The 16,900-nt window shown below is 36.2% G+C and overlaps 1 protein-coding gene across 8 annotated transcripts in view; it reads left to right on the forward strand.

Moving 5' to 3' along the window:
- Positions 1-16,900, forward strand: part of FMN2 (formin 2) — a 370,601-nt gene that overhangs the window by 156,147 nt on the left and 197,554 nt on the right. For all 8 annotated transcript variants that reach the window (XR_007411942.1, XR_007411941.1, XM_049112363.1 and 5 more), the window contains one exon: positions 13,351-13,438. Coding sequence is in view for 6 of the 8 variants with exons in the window: in XM_049112363.1 (XP_048968320.1) it covers positions 13,351-13,438 (88 nt within the window). In the remaining 2 variants the exon portion in view is untranslated. Of the gene's footprint in view, positions 1-13,350; positions 13,439-16,900 lie in introns of those variants that run through there.

The following is a 16,900-nucleotide window of genomic DNA, read 5'->3' on the forward strand; positions in this document are numbered from 1 at the left end:
TTTTCTCATTAATTTAAGTATCATTTTAGATTCTTTTTTTAAAATTATTTTTTATTGGTTTTGTTCTGTTAGCCAAGATCATTCTAAAGACTTCACTGTAATATAAGAAAGGGGAAGTTGAGATAATAAAAATGGAATTCTTTCTTTGTTCTCTCTCTCTCTCTTTTTTTTAAAGAGGTAGTGAAAGGAGTGGAGAGGGGGGAAGGGGCAGAGGGAAAGGGAGTGAATGAGAGAGATTGAGAGAAAGAGAGAGAGAGAGAGAGAGATTGTTAAGGAGGCTCCATGCCCAGCATGTAGCTGGACACTGACATCATGACTTGAGCTGAAATCAAGAATCAGATGCTTAACTGACTGAGCCACCCAGGGGACCCAGGAATTGAATTTCTAATTCTTTTAAATTTTTCCCTTTAACGAAATATCTCATAAAGCCCAAGATTTCCCCTTGTTTTATTGTTAGTGGATTCTCATACAGTGTTTGGTACTCTATGTCAAGGGTGCTGCAAGGGATGTGTGTGTGTGTGTGTGTGTGCGCGCATGCACACATGTGTGCATGTGAGTGGCTGAAGGGGCCTAGAGTAGGGGCAACAAGTGAACTTTGGAGTCAGGCAGAGCTCAGTGGAAATTCCAGCCTATTCCATGTTGTTGTAGATCTTTTGCCAATTTTACATTCTGAACGTTGCTTTCTTCTTTTGTGAATCAATACATAATCGTTATTTTTTTGGCACACGTGATTTGAATATGCTGTCTATGGACCGAACTTTTTAGGATACTTAATTACTTCATTCAGTTTGAATTTATTGAGCACAGGCCTGTGGCTCTGCTCCTCTTCTTTACCTGCCTGCATCTTAGGGTGCAGAAGAGAGGAATCAAACCACTGAGTGGATAAATAAGAGCGATCTTGTAGTCCAGATAGATATGGCTCTCTATTTGAGAGCACCATTCCTGAAACAAGGAATGACACATATTTCTTAGAGTTTATCAAATGAGCTTTATGTAACATACATTTGCTGTATCTAATTATGAGTTTTGTGTCTGACTTGATTTCTGATATAATGATTTATAATGGTCCATGAGTGTACAAAAGATAGCAGAGGAAGATATTGTTATTGAAAAACAATGGAGATCCAGGTGGATAGTAGTTTTTATTTGGTGAGATGGCCCATAGACTTATTGCACTTACTTGAAGTTCACGCTTTCAATTATTTGGGACAACCTGGGATACAGGAGCAGGACACTGGTCTCAGGATCGTGGACTAAATGAGAATAAGAGCAGGAACCAAAAAGATGGTGCCAGAACAGGTTGAAACAGTTAACTCATTTAGTCAAGGAACAGCACCCAGATTATAATAGAACCAGGAAACACAGCTTTTTAAACTGACATCTAAAAATTATATTAACACAACCAAGTGAGGGATGTTGACAGGCAGGGAGAACACACATAGGCTCTTACTGATGACCTTACCAAACTCTACAGCTCTGTCTCCTCCTGAGGTTGACTCAGACTCACAGGCAGCTCTGGAAGAGCAAGTAGCTCCCATCGAAGCTGTAGCTTGACACCTAAGCCAAGATACTCATCCAGGACTAAGTTAAGAAGCAGGTAGTTTTTATCAGAATAGAATGTGATTTTCAAGGTTGACTTCTAGATTCTTAGTCAGTGAAGGATTCAGATATCTCACCAATTAGCAGTCTGTACCTGTTTTGTTTCCCAGATTGTGCTGAAGCTGCCCAAGTACACAGGGTTGTCTGGTGCCAACCAGATAGTCTGGAGATATCACTCCTGGGCATGGTCAGTGTCAATGCCTCCTCTGGTCTGTAGTGCCTTGGAATGCTGTTGGATGCCTGTGAGGCCGACCACCCTGCCCTGAGGCTTAACAGTAATCGGAATAGGAGAAGGTGGTAGTGTAAATAAGACTGCAGTCCTCCTTGCCTGTGTATGTGGACTAAAAAATCCCTGATAACCTCTTGCTCTGCAAAATCCCATACAAACATTCTTTACTTTTGAGTGCAGACTATTTAAGATCTAAGATGTTTGCTTTTTTCTTGAAATAGTATCAGACAGTACAGAGAAGTCTCTTGGTTCCTGATACTCATTGGATCAAATATCTAAAGATGACCATATCTTTCCAAAGTAAAAAAACTGAGTCCATATCAAGGTTATGAGATGACCAACAGTATAAAGAGTTCTTAGAAAAACAGCACTTTGCAAATTTGTGAGGGGGTGGGGATTAGCTAATGTGTGAGTTGTTCTCTCAGTTCTAGAGTTAGCCAAACTTTCTTTAGTTTAGTCCATATAACTTTCTATTATTGCTTGTTTTTTCTTTTGTTGGAATAAGCTCAAGTGGTTTTACAACATTATAAAATATAACTGCTACTTACTGGATTGTTAAATTAATACCAACACCTTGTATTTGCTAGATGTTTTATACTTTAAAACTATTTCATGTTGCATATTTGATTGTCTTAAATTATTGGCATATTGCATGTGGATTATTAACTATATTCCACAGATAGGGAAGTTGAGATCCACTGGATAAAGAACTCGTTCACAGTTACATAGCTGCTAATTTAAGCAAAGACATGAAATGAAATACAGATTTCTTACCTCTACACAATTCAAATTGTTGGGAATTCTGAGACTGGCAATTATGATCTCTCAGCATTTCCTCCTATCCTTAAGCTTTTTAGTTTTTACTGTTTCATATTTCTCATATTCTCTTGTTACTTTCTCATTAGAGTATTCTTGGATGCTTTTTGCATCTGTTGCTCCTTGAGTGCATTGCATACCATTTGATATACTGCCTTGTGCTCTAATATCTGTGTGAGAAACAGCAATTTTTACATTCTATAATTCTGCTTTGGAATTTACCTCTACCTAATCTCTGTAGTTGACTCTTCTTATCTTACCCTACTCAGAAAGGATTTGCCTTATTGGATCTGGCCATTTATCCCTCTAATCTAATATCAGTTTCCAGCAAGGCCCTGCCAAACCATTTCAGAAGAAAGCAGTGCACTCTCCCTGACTGGGAATTAGGAAACAAAACCCTTGCTGTGACTGCATTTAGGCTATGAGCAAGTTATTTGGTTTCTTTCTTTAGTGTGTGATTTCAATAGATTGTAGTAAGAAACTGCAACTTCAAGTTATATGTTTGTTGGATACTTAATGTGTAAGCCTTTGATGCATCAGCTTAATTATGTATGTCGCATGGAATACTAGATAAAATACATACTTTACTAAAAGTTCTGAATTAACAACAAACACCATTGTGGACTGATTAATCATTTAAACATGATTTTAGTTACATAATAAATATAGTTCATATTGGCTTTCTACTATGTCTTAACATGACTGTCAAATTACATAAGTTCTTATTTTTCAGTTCTTTTTTTTAGCTTTCAGTTCTCGACTTGAGTTTAGTTGTGGAATCACACATAAATTAGCAAATATTTGAATACTTTCTTAACTGCATCACCATTAGCTGTGGAGTGTTTAAGAAAATGTATATTCCAGAGCTTTATCCTAGAGAAAAATGACTTTTCAAAGCAGAGAGTAGGATCTTTTGTTTAAGAAGCTACTTAGATCATTCTGATCTATAGCTAAGGGTGAAAACTATTTTTTGAAGGTTATGGGGGTGGAAATGCTTCTGGGGTAAGCTGAGTAGTTTAGACAAAGGTCACTTATTCAGCAGACATGTACTGAATATATGCCTGTGGTATATTCATCTTTGTTGGAGGAACTGAAGCACATGGTAGGATAGCTTCTATCTGGAGGTGCTGGTATTATAGTGAGAATTACCCCAACAAGTACTTTATGGTGTGTATATTATAGAGGAGAATGTACAGTTTGATGACATTAAAGAAGAAGGTCTTAAGTCAGCCCAGATAAGACTTGCATGAGAAATGGGAGGAGGTTCAGAAAAAATCTCTTAGAGGAATGATACTTGAACATCCTTTCTGGAGAGTTGTCTGAGTTTGTCCTTTTGATAGTAGAAAATAGAACAGAAAAATAAGAGGCCACTACATGTCTGTTAAGAGGAGTGGCATGGTGAAAGCAGCCTTTTGTGAGAGCAGGACTGTGGTTCTAGAGGCAGGAAGTTCCCATGCTATGTGAGTAGGGGGAAAGAATTGGTAACAAGGTGGTGGTAGTTGAAGAGAGGAAGGTAAGAAAAGGAAACATCAGTGGATTTTGATGTGTGACTTGTTATGGAAACGAAGAGAAATGGGTCAAAGTTCTCCACCTCGATGTCAGGCTGGTGGTGCTCCTGGGTGAAATACAGGGGTTGTGGAATAGAGATAGGTGAACAGAGGAAGATGAATTCCTCCATCTTTTTGGTCTTATGTGCATTTGCCCCTGTGTCTAATAGAATGCCTATACTTAGTGGATGCCTTAGTTAAAATATTCATTTGGCTGCATCTACTGGAACCTATAAAGGATGGAAAGTTAATCTCCCTCTTTATGGAAATGTCTGGGCAGGTAAGTGTCCAGGGAGGTAGAGTGGCTCAATTCCACCAGGTTGTCCAGGGATTGATTTCTAAGCTCTCTTGTTGCTTCACTGCCCCTAGGATATATTATGGCGGAAGATAGCTTATTTCCATAATTCTGCCTTTAAGCAGGATTCAAGAAGGAAAGAGGAAATAGAAAGCAAAGAGATTCCTTTTTGAGGCTGTGTTGTATTGCTTTCTATATTCTGTTGTCTCTCTTGGTCACATGGCTATATCTAGGTATCAAGTAGGCTGTGAAAAATGTTGTGTTAGCTGGCCAGCCATATAACCACTAAAACTCAGAAGTTCTATTGCTAAATAACCAAGAGGACTTTGTGGTATAAGTTCTTAAACATGGGACCTGCTGCAAAGGTCATTAGTTTTGTTGACTAAGTATGTTAGTATTTGGCCAATTCTGAGTTGAAGGAGAGAGGGCCTACAAGTGGAAGTGCCCAGGAGGAAATTGAAGACATAGACTTGTAGTCAGAACTGTGAGTAATCCATACAGTATAAATATGTGAGGCCTTTCTAAAGACTATAGATGTGCTTGTTAGACTAGAGAGAAAAGCAGTTTAAAAAAAGGCAGCAGAAGGGTCTTGAGGTTCTTGTAGTTTAGGTGGTTGGAAGTGGAGAGAGAATCCAAGGAAATAATTGGAGAAGTAACCCTCTAAAGACACTGCAAAATATTGTTTCCTGAGACAGGAAGAAAAACAAGATGAAATGATATTGTGGAAGGGGTAACAAAATTGAGAAGGACAAAAATAAAAGATGTAGGGGCCAAGGCAAATGTATGAGGGGAGAGAGCTGACTACTGAACAGAACAGAATATTCAGCTAAGATTTCTAGCTTGCCAGCATTAGACTCCATTCAGAGTCTCAGATCAGATGGCCCAGTCTACAGAAGGAATCTGTTCTGTCACAGAAAGACATTGTTTAAAAGATATATAATAAAGTAAAGGTTCTATTGAAAGTATGGAAATATGTCTATGAAACTGTTAGTATGGTTGTGTGTGAGAGCTGATACTATGCTGGATAATTATTTCCTACTATTTCAATGCTGAAATTGACACTTAAAGATTGATTATAATTTCTGTAAACAGTAAAAAAAACACATTATTTTAATTTCTATAAGTAGCTTCATTTAGGTTAGTTGATTATAATCAACAAGTAGTGTGAACCACATTTGATTAATTGGAAAGTTCAAATCCAGTCTAAAATGATTTTCAATATATGATGTTTCAGTTCTCTGTAGTATTGTGTGGTGGAGAGAAGTATCTTCCTAACTAACTCAGGGGCCTCATATTCTGGCATTTGTGTCATGTCATTCCCTCGAAGTATACTTTTGACTTGTTTTGCTTATACTATCTAATAGGGAACAAATCTGACATGTTTTTTTTGTTTGTTTCTCTTTTTGTTTTAACTGACCTGGAAGTGAGACCTGTTTAACAGCCAAGAAAACTTTGACACATGCCATCATTAGCTTCCTTTATTTTTGAACTTAATAGAAAGGAAATCTAGGTACAAGCTAAATGGTTTAGTGATTTGTCTGAATTTGTTAGATCTTATTGATCAGTGCTGCCCAGTAGAAATATAATGCAAGCCACATATACAATTTTCCATTTTTTAGTAGCCACATTAAAAAAATGCATGAAGAAACAGGCAAAATAATTAAAAAAAAAAAACCCAACTCTTTTAAGTCTGCTTATTTCAAGTGCCTTACTAGCTGTATGAACTAGTTCAGTATTGGACAGCACTGCTCTAGAGAATTCATCAGTCATCTTTTGAGAGTCCTACTGCTATCTTTATTTACCCTGAGGTTGTAGGGAAAGGTACGGGGAATTATGAGTAGATTTTGGGTCAGTGTCATCCTTATCATTCTGGCCTTCCTTCCCCAGGCTTAGTCCATTCAAGCTGCTATAACAGAATGTCATAGACTTGGTGGCTAATGAACAACAGATTTATTTTTCACAGTTCTAGAGGTTGAGAAGTCCAAAATGAAGGCACTGGCAGATTCACCATCTGGATTAGAGCCTTCTTCCTAATAGCCATCTTTTTGTTATACCTTCACACGGGAGAAGGGATGAAGGGTCTCTTTGGGGCCTCTTGTTTAGGGCATTAATCCCATTTTTAAGAGTTCCACTCTTAATTACCATCCTGAGGCTCCACATCCTAATACCATCATGTTGGACACAAGGCTTCAACATAGATTTTTGGAAACACAAATATTCAGTCTGTGGCACATCAGTCCTGTCCTTTGCCCAGGTGCTCCCATCTCAAGCTGTCGTAGTGGAGGAGCAGTTTTTAAATCCCTAATCCATTATGTTCTGAAACTTTTGTAAACTACAATATAAATGAATTACCACACAAATGAAATTAGAAAAACCCAAAGAAAGATATACAAATCCAAATTCAACAGATAAAACATCACCCCATCATATTGCTGTAAAATTTCTAGTTCTTGCTCTCAATTTCGTACTGGACAGGTAACACAGAGGACTTGACAGCAGCCTATGATCTACATTTTGAGTAGGCAGCACTTCTTTACATCTGCAGTAATCCTCATATTAACCTGCATATAAAGTATGCCCTCTCTTTTTCAGATCAGGGCACAACTATCAAAGTGACTTAGTAAGATGCCCAAGGATGTGACAGTGATGGAGCTGGAATTTTAAACCAGAGTTGCAGCTAACTCACAAGGAGTCTTGTTAGAATTATGGAAAGGTATCCCTTCCCCTGGGCTGGCTGGCTCCCTGCCCTCACTCTACGTGCATTGTGGAGCATAGCCTGAACAATGTAGGATACGGTCCTGTCAGACTTACTCATGCTCTCCCTGTCTAGCTTTGCCAGGATAGAAGGGTAAGTGAGTGAGCAGTGAGAAGAAGAGGTAAAGGGCAGACTATGTATTGTCTCTGTCATTCTACTGTACATTTTTTAAAGAGTATTTATTTATTTATTTATTCATGAGAGACACAGAAAGAGGCAGAGACATAGGCAGAGGGAGAAGCAGTCTCCCTGCAGGGAACCTAATGTAAGACTGGATCCCTGGACCCTGGGATCATGAGCTGAGCCAAAGGCAGATGCTCAACTGCTGAGCCACCCAGGCGTCCCTCCACTGTACATTTTCATAGAAAGGTGGTTAAAGTTGAGATAAAACAAAACTTTATTTAGTGAAAATGAGTAGTTTTCAGAATTCTAGTTTCAAGTTGTGTTCAACCTTAAGCTTTTGGTGTACCTATTTAATTACTGTATGCTGTCCTGCAACTCCAATTATTAGAAATTTCCATACAGTCAGCCAAGTTATGGGGGTTCAAGGTAACACAGAAACTGTTTAGCAATCTACAGAAATATGTGTGAACACATCCTTGTTATCTTTGTTGCTCTTACCATCATACATCTACTCTTAATTTTCCAGTACTGGCTTAGTTTATAATTTAATGAAGAAATTTTTTAATAGTACAGACAGTGGAAATAGACCAAGGATATATCTCCTTGATATGATAATCATTCATGATACACACTAGTTAATGTTAATTTGAAACACATTTCTAGTTATGCAGTCTAATTATATTAACTATATTAGGGTTGTAAAAGTTTGACTGAGGCCATGTGTATGCTTTTGTTCTCTTTCTATGGCCTAAAATTGCACCTGGTCACAGCCATTGGTCATGTACAATGCCAGGAAGAGAATTAAGGGAGAAGTCATTTGCACATTTCCACCACTGGAAAACTATTTTGAAGTAATAAAAGTCTGGATTTCTTAGGAAATTATCTGGAGGAAGAAGAGATTATTAATTAATTTATTAATTCTCTCATAGACTTAAACTGAGTAATGACAAGTTGGCAGATATTTTATTTTTGAGAAGCCATTTAAAATGCTTCCCTAATTATTTAAACTTTGTATAGCTATTACTGTCCAAGTGAGTACACTTTTTGCTAAGTGTATTCCCAAGACTGTCAAGTGCATTATGCTGAATATTCACTACAGTTTTTTGAAATCAATGGTGCTGTTATTTTTTAAGATGAGGAAACTGAGACTTTAGGATGTTGCTGTAGCTTTTCTAGAAAGCTGTATCCAGACCTAGGAATCAGAATCAGCATTTAAAAAAAGATCCCAAATAATTCATGTGCATAATAAAGTTTGAGAAATAACGCTTTATTTTCCAGAGTCCATGTTCATAATCTCTACATAGTCCTGCCTCCTTGGATAATCTTAAGATAAAAATTTTAGTAAGAACATTAGCTGAATCTAATATGTGAATTTAGATAACTTCAAAATAATCCTTTTTTTTGTTATATGTTCTAATTTTGTAGATCTCAAATTTGTTAATTCTGCATTTTCCATTTTTCAGCTAAGTTTTCTGAGATCATCTTCTAAGAGTCAACTCTCTCCTCTCCATCGCACCTGTGGTCACTGGGATTCTAAGAATGTTCTAGTTTGATAGCTTCAGGTTCTTGTTATCCAAGGTGTTTTTTTAAAGGATAAATAGTGACTATGGTAGTGTTAATCTACAGAATTACAGAGTTGATATTTTTAGACATCTATCCTCTCTTGTGTACGTGCCTTCTAGAATATGATGATAGCTTATTATTTCTACCTTTAATCTTAGGCATTTAAATGTAAAATACAGTTTATAATAAGTTCATTTGAATTATAACAGAAAAAGCAAGTGAACAGTCTATGAGACATTTAAACATTTTTTTTAAATTGAAGTATAGTTGACACATAGTGTTACATTAATTTCAGGTGTACAACATAATGATTCAACATTTTTATATGCTATGCTATGTTGCCGCAATTATAACCACCATCTCTCCTCATACATCACTATTATAGTATCATTGGCTATATTCTCTATGCTATACTTTTAATCCCATGATTTTATTCATTTTCTAATGGGAAGTCTATCTCTCCCACTCTTCCCCCATTTTGCCCATCCTCCTACCTTCTTCCCCTCTGACAACTAATAGTTTGTTCTCTGTGTTTATGTGTCTATTTCTGTTTTTTTTTCGTTGTTGCTATCTGTTTGTTCATGTGTTTTCTTTTTTAGATTCCACATATATATGTGAGATTATATGCCATTTGTCTTGTCTTGTCTGACTTCTTTCACTTAAAATAATAACCTATAGGTCCAATTATGTTGTCAATGGCAATATTTCATTCTTTTTTTATTGCTGAGTAATATTCCAGTGTATTTGGCTTTCTTCCATATCTTGGCTATTGTAAATAATGCTGCAGTAAACATTGGGGTGCATATGTCTTTTCAAATTGGTGTTTACATTTCCTTTGGGTAAATACCCAGTAAAGGAATTACTAGATCATATAGTATTTCTATTTTTAATTTTTTGAGGAACCTCAGTACTGTTTTCCACAGTGGTTGCACCAATTTTCATTCCTACCAATAGTGCACAAGTGTTCCTTTTTCTTCATATCCTCACTTGTTATTTCTTGTATTTTTGATACTAGCTACTCTGACTGATGTGAGATCATATCTCATTATGGTTTTGATTTGCATTTCTTTAATGGTTAGTAATGTTGAGCATCTTTTCATAGGTCTCGGGCATCTGTTATGTCTTCTTTGGAAATATGTCTATTCAAGTTCTCTGCTCATTTCCTAATTGGATTATTGTTATAAATAATAATAGTTATTATTTTTATTAGTGTTGAGTTATATAAGTTCTTTATATATTGTTGGATAGATCTTTTGCCAATATCTTCTTCCATTCAGTAGGTTACCTTTTTTTTTGATATACAAAAGGTACATTTTTACATTTAATGTAATGTTACATTTTGTTGATATACAAAAGCGTTTTATTTTGGTGTAGTTCCAATGATTTATTTTTGCTTTTGTTTCTTTTGCCTGAGGAGACATATCTAGAAAAATGTTACTAAGGCCCATGTCAAAGAGATTACTGCCTATGTTGTTGTTCTAGGAGTTTTATGGTTTCAGATCTCACGTGTAGGTCTTTAATCTACTTTGAGTTTGTTTTTGTGTATAGAATAAGAAAATTGTCTAGTTTCATTCTTTTTCATGTAGCTGTCCACTTTTCCCAGCACCATTTATTAAAAAGCCTGTCCTTTTTCATTGTATATCCTGTCTCCTTTGTTGTATGCTAATTAACCTATATAATTGTGGGTTTATTTCTGGGTTTTCTGTTCTGTTACATTGATCTATATGTCTGTTTTTTTGTGCTATACTTTTTTGATTATTACAACTTTGTAGTATGTCTTGAAATCTGGGATTGTGATACCTCCAGTTTTATTCTTCTTTTTTCAAGATTGCTTTGACTACTCAGTTTCTTTTGTAATTCCATACTAATTTTAGGATTATTTGTTGTAGTTCTGTGAAAAATTCTATTGGTGTTTGATAGAGATTGCATTGAATCTGTAGATTTCTTTGAGTAGTATGGACATTTTAACAATATTAATTCTTCCAATCTATACTCTGAAAACTATAAAAAATTGATGAAAGAAATTGGAGATGACACCAACAAATGGAAAGATATTCTATGCTCATGGACTGGAGGTCTGTATGACCTTTTAAAAGACTTAACATGTAAACATGAGCCACTCAGGTTTAAAGAACAAGGAAGGATATGCAAATATCAGAACTCTTAGATATGGTACTTGGAAATCAGTTTGGAAAGTGGACAGGAAGCAATGAGAATCATCAGTGATCCTAGAGTCACTTAAAAGGCCTTTTGAAGTGCAGATTGAGGAAAATCTAAAGCCCATATTTTCTGGCTAGTCGGTTTGTGATAGGGCCCATTATTTTGCATTTTTAATTAAGTTCCTAGGTGATGATCATGCCTGCTGATCCAGGGAGCACACTTTGAGAGCTACTGCACTAAATTTGGGAGGCTTGTTAGAAATTTTTTATATTGATCTATGTAAGATAAAACATATAAATAGATGCTGATAATAGAATTGAAGAGGAAGAGTGGGTTCTAAAAATATAGAGGAATTATAATTGACAAGACTAATTAACAGGGCAGAATATACAGCTGAAGTAGAGGTAAGAATCTAGATTGATTTCTAGATTTCTAAGTTTAGTAGGTGGATGGAAAATGGTGGTGCCATTATCTCAACATATGGAATAAAAAGAGAAGATGGATAGGTTTTGGAGTGGACCTGATGATGAGTTTGGTTTTAGACATGTCAAATGGAGTTGTGCAGATGCCTGTTAGGAAAGTAGGATACTATAGAGTTGAAGATACAGTTACAAGAATGAATTTATAAGTGCTGGCATGTATATCTATAGAGGAGAAATGATAGGTCATAAAGTGAACAGAATAAGGTGCTGAGAATAGAACTCTGAAGATTGCCAATATTTAAGGTGAAGTCAGAATAATTCACCTTGAAAGGCTTGAGAAAGGCTGCCAGGAGCTGTGAAATAAAGAGTTTCTATAAAGATGTGATTAGCTTGTCACCACTGCAGAAAGGTTAATTGATATATGGATTCAAATACATTTAGTTTTGTCAGTATCATAGATGGGACCCAGATTGTATTTATCTGAATTTAGAAAGTGTTTTTTTTTAGGACAGGATACATGCCTTTTGTTTTTCTGGTATTAAATTTCTATTCACTTCTGAAGAAGATAACACTGTTGATAAAAATACTTGGTGTATGACTGGATTCATATTCAAGTTCTAAGCTAATATTTTATCTGAAATTTAATAAAATGTTTAAAGAGCAAATGAAGAATCATAATTTATATACATATGTGTGTATATATACATATATATTCTTTTGAAGAAGCACTGTCTCTTGTGGGGTATTACTCCTTTCTACAAGAAGCTTGCATAAATGAGTGTGGAGGTTTTTGTGGTTGGTCCTTCTGAAAGTGTTTCGTTTTTTTCTCCACCCTCATCCCTTCTGGGGAACCAGGAATGCTGTTATTTCTATTAAGAATATTGTTTTACTCTGTGACTTTGTGACAGCTGGGCATGATTATTTTATTAGTTTACTGATTGGTCCAAGTTAAACGGAAAAGAAAGACAAGGTCATCAAATGTGATAACTGTTAGGGCAGCTGTCACTTCTGGTAATCTGACCATAACCTTTTTTTCCTTTTCCTCTAGTGTTTTTTTCTAAGCAGACTTATAACAAAACCATGAGAGTAAAATAGAAATTGCTGCCCTTCAAGACCTGGGATAATGGTTTCATAAGCAGGATTTATCAGTGGTGTGTTAGTATCTGGAGAAGATAGTTTAAATGTGTATGTCCAATAGCAGCACGCCTACCTCTGTTTTAGGAAAACTTCTTGTGGGGTATGTGGATTGACTGACTCGTTAGGACTCTCTGGAAAGCCAGATTTGAGATTGAGCAGACATAGCCGTTTGGATTTGCTGCTTGTATTCCTCTATTAATTAGTTGGAAAGTTCCCCACAAAACATGGCCAAATGCAGAATGAGAGGGACTGCCAGTAAAAGAGTGAGTTTTCTGAAGGACCAGAATCAAAGCACGTTTTCTGTTTTGTGCTCAAACAGATCTGATCTAACAGATTCTCTGTGTATAGACTTTACTATTCACTTGTTGAATACTTTTAAAAATTCAGGCTGCAAATTATCGAATGTGTGTTTATTGTTTCACAGAGACCAAACTAATATCCTAAACTATTAGAAATTTTACTCAATGACAGATCAGTCTCTTAAAAGACTGGTAAAGGGCATGCCATTGAGGCTGATGGAGTGAAGATGGTAGATTTTGAAGATGTAAGACATAAAACACAAAAGTTCTTTTTAGATCAGTTTTGAATACGTTAAGTAAAGACCTTAAGTTGTATGTTCTCCATTTAGAATTAAAAAGAACATGTTATCAAGCATATCATTGGAGTTCAAATTGACATTTCCCCCTTTTCCTTTCTTTGAGCAGGTGGTCAAGTTATTAAGCAACAAAAGATCACAAGCAGTTGGAATATTAATGTCTAGCCTTCATTTAGATATGAAAGATATACAACATGGTAAGTATAAAAATAAAAATTCAGGTTTTGAATACCCAAATTTGGGCTGAAGGATGTGCTGTTTGGTGGTAAAGTTATTTTAGAGCTTTTGAGGTTAGTATGTTTCCTATAAGTGTTACCAAACTTTCTATCATGATTGTTTCTGGAGGGGTTACTAGTAATGTGTCTTTTATGTTGTTTCTGTATTTTGCTAAAAGCCTAATTCCCAGTTGACATAGTCTACATTAATAAATACTTAATTTTTAATTCATCAGAAATACTAGTCCCACTGTGCTTTGTAGCTAATTAGATAATATCTGAGGATATTTACATCTGGATGTCCTGCTCAGAGTGACTGATAACAGGAATGATAGTGGAGTATGTCTCAGCCATTGAAAATACCTGAAGATAGTGTACTGGAGAGATAAATATGTTGAGATTTCAATCTCAAGTGTTTGATGAGCTAACATAAATGTTCTAACAGATTGGCTTCAACCAATGTAGGAGTTACATGGATGCTTGTTTTGATTGTTATTATTTTAAGAATGTTTTTATGATTAGAGATGTTGACTAGTAGACTGGATTGCTATGTATAGTAATTAAATGAAAACTCAGAAGTGCTTAAGAGGCTGAATGATCATTTGTTGCAGATGTCTATAAGCATTGGACAAGTAAGGAGGCATTTTCTCTTAGTCTTCCTTTTCCGAGATACGATGAGATGCTGAAAGAATCACAAAAACAAATTTATCGTGTATAGCTTTTTAGGGTAGAAAACTGTTCCTCTTCTTTCAGTTATTTGTTGTGACTATATGTAAACTCCTGGGCTTTTCTATGCATGGAGGGATTGAATTATTTTTTTTTAATAAGCATCAAAGATAGTTTCAAATGATTCTTGCCCACTGATATTGTTGGTGATCCAGACATATGGAAGCAGTAATATCATGGCCTTTGTTATTTCTTTCATGTTGTTGTTTTAATTTATATTTTTAACCAGGCTTATAAAATATTCTCCTATGTTTAGAGCTAGGGTGACTTTAACATTTTCTAAGTGGCTTTAATGTCAATATTTTAAATACTTGAAATCCATCCTCTCATTAACAGGCATTCCTATACTGTATCTTCCTATCACATTTGTGCTGAGAGATATTGTCCAAAGGTGAATAGAGGAATTAAATTTATATTCAGATTGTCCCATAAGCTGCCCCCATAGCCTTAGAATAGATTTAAAGCAGATTGAATTATCCAATGGAATGCCAGTTTACCTATTAAAGAAATGTGGTTTCAAGTATAACACAGACTTTATAAATCATGAAAACATTTAACTGGCTTTCTAGCTTACCCCTGTATGAATGTGGATTCTGTTTGTTAGCCTTAAAATATTGTGTGGAATAATTCATAAATAGCACAAGCCTGGGATGCTTTGTCAATTGATGAGTAACTCTTAATCATAATTTAAGTTTTTATTAAACTGTTTTGATGGTGAGGAGACTTCCTCAAACTGAAGCATTGGGGGTAGTAGTCATAGAACAGGACGCCAAGGCTGGCGCCAAGAAGTACTTGGCGTTTCTAAAGCTGGCAGATGTAGTCCAGTTAAGTCATAGAATGAAATCTGAAAATAATGATATGGTCCTTTCCTTCAGTCAAATATTCAACCCGGGTTGAGTTAATAATGAGAACCTTATGAACAAAGGAGTCCGCCTAACATCTGTGTCTGTGGTAAAGCCAGTGAGAGTTCATTGAAAATTTGCTAGCTTAACATGCAACGCTAACAATAACATGGCATGAACGTCAGTAGTTGAAGGGTCACACAGAATTATGCATAAACTTTATCCTATTAGGATATGAAGTGATTGCTTGAGTCACTTTGAAACCCTGTACACGGTTTTCTAAAAAACAGCCGTCTTAAAATTAAAGTCTGAAGAAGTAAGTAGTGTGCCTTTCAGTGAACAAAGTCCTGTTCTGTCTCAGTATGTTGTCTGGAACCATGATTTACATGTGTGAATCACTTGTGGCCTCTAGAATAAACTTGACTTCTATCAGGATATGCCTCCACTGAGAAATCCACAGAAGCATAAACATCATTGATTTTGGTTGTAGAAGCAGCCACAGAATTTATCTAGACCTCAGTGTCATCTTGTAGAAGAGCAAACAAGACCTTTTTGGTCATCAGGTTTCTTTTTCAAGGTCACAAAGCAGGTTAGTGGAACAGACTAAACTTGGGCTCAGCCCACTTCACTCTCTGGTCCTGTTCTTTTCATTCATATCAGCTGCTCCTTCAAGATTATGCTTTTTCTACAAGCAGCATCAGTATCTTGAAACAAAATCTATGTAACCTTGTATAACAAGAATAGTTTTTTTTTCCTCTTTTTCTCTTTTCCCTTACCAAAACTCTGGAAAAGTTTAGAGTTGAGTTTACTTTGTAATGTTTCTATTTTTAAAGTGCCACATTAGAGTCATCAGTGTAGAAGGTTTGGATGAGAGGTGCCAAAAGTCTAATCGTGGTCTTCCCACCATATCCAGTGAACACCACACCCTGCTCCGGACTCAAAGGTATTTTCTACAATAGCACATGTAGAGTCCTCAGTGTCACACAGAGTCAAAGGGCAGAGAGGGGAGAAAGGATCAGTTTCTTACCTAAGTTTACTAACAATACAAGTGAAGCAGTCCCAAATAATTAACTGTGTGCATGTGCGTGTGCCCATGTGTGCATGTGAAGGTTATGGTGAAGACCTGAGCTGCTCTAATACAGTGTAAATGTGTCTGGTACCTTCTAAACTATCCTGTAAATTATAGCGGTTTTCCAATGGGAATGGTGAGATGGTGGTGTGCCACCTCTAGAAAACAAAACACTCCAATCCTTTATAATAATTTGGAGTCTAGGATGAAGGTGCTTTTCAGAAATGACTTACCTAGTGTGCTAGAGTGTAGGGTCATTGTGGCTTTAGGATCCCCTTAAATTGAGCTCTAAGGATCCCCTGGAGTAATGCCTGAGTTTTTTTTCCCTGGTTTGAGTTCCAGTTTATTGTCACATATGTAGGTCTAGAATCTGTACTTTGGGTGGGCCCTGTGTTTTAATATTTGGCCTTTGGCTGCATCTGGCTGTCAATAGTAAGTTCAGATTTGTTGGGATAGGGCTAAAGCAGTTTCTGAACTGGCTTGTTTTTCTGCATTCTCTCTTGATTAGCATGGTAATTCCTATCTTGCCTGCTTTTTGATGCTTTTAAGGTAATTGATAAACATTTCTTATCCATGATTTTAAATTGCTCTCAATGGGAGGATTAATTCAAATCATCTAGCCTATTATTGTCACTATGAGAGTATCCTGTAGCTCTCTAATCGAGTTGTGTGGAAAGAGAGGAAAGTTTCTGTACAGCATTCCATCCGTATTTCAGAAGTCAGTGTGGTAGTCACAGCTTCAGGCTCATTCTGGTAGAAAATAGTAGCTGCAGAGCAGTTTGAAATTTCATGAGGCTCAGTTTTATG

Source organism: Canis lupus, chromosome 7 (genome assembly GCF_003254725.2).
Source record: "Canis lupus dingo isolate Sandy chromosome 7, ASM325472v2, whole genome shotgun sequence".
Lineage (NCBI taxonomy): Eukaryota > Metazoa > Chordata > Mammalia > Carnivora > Canidae > Canis > Canis lupus.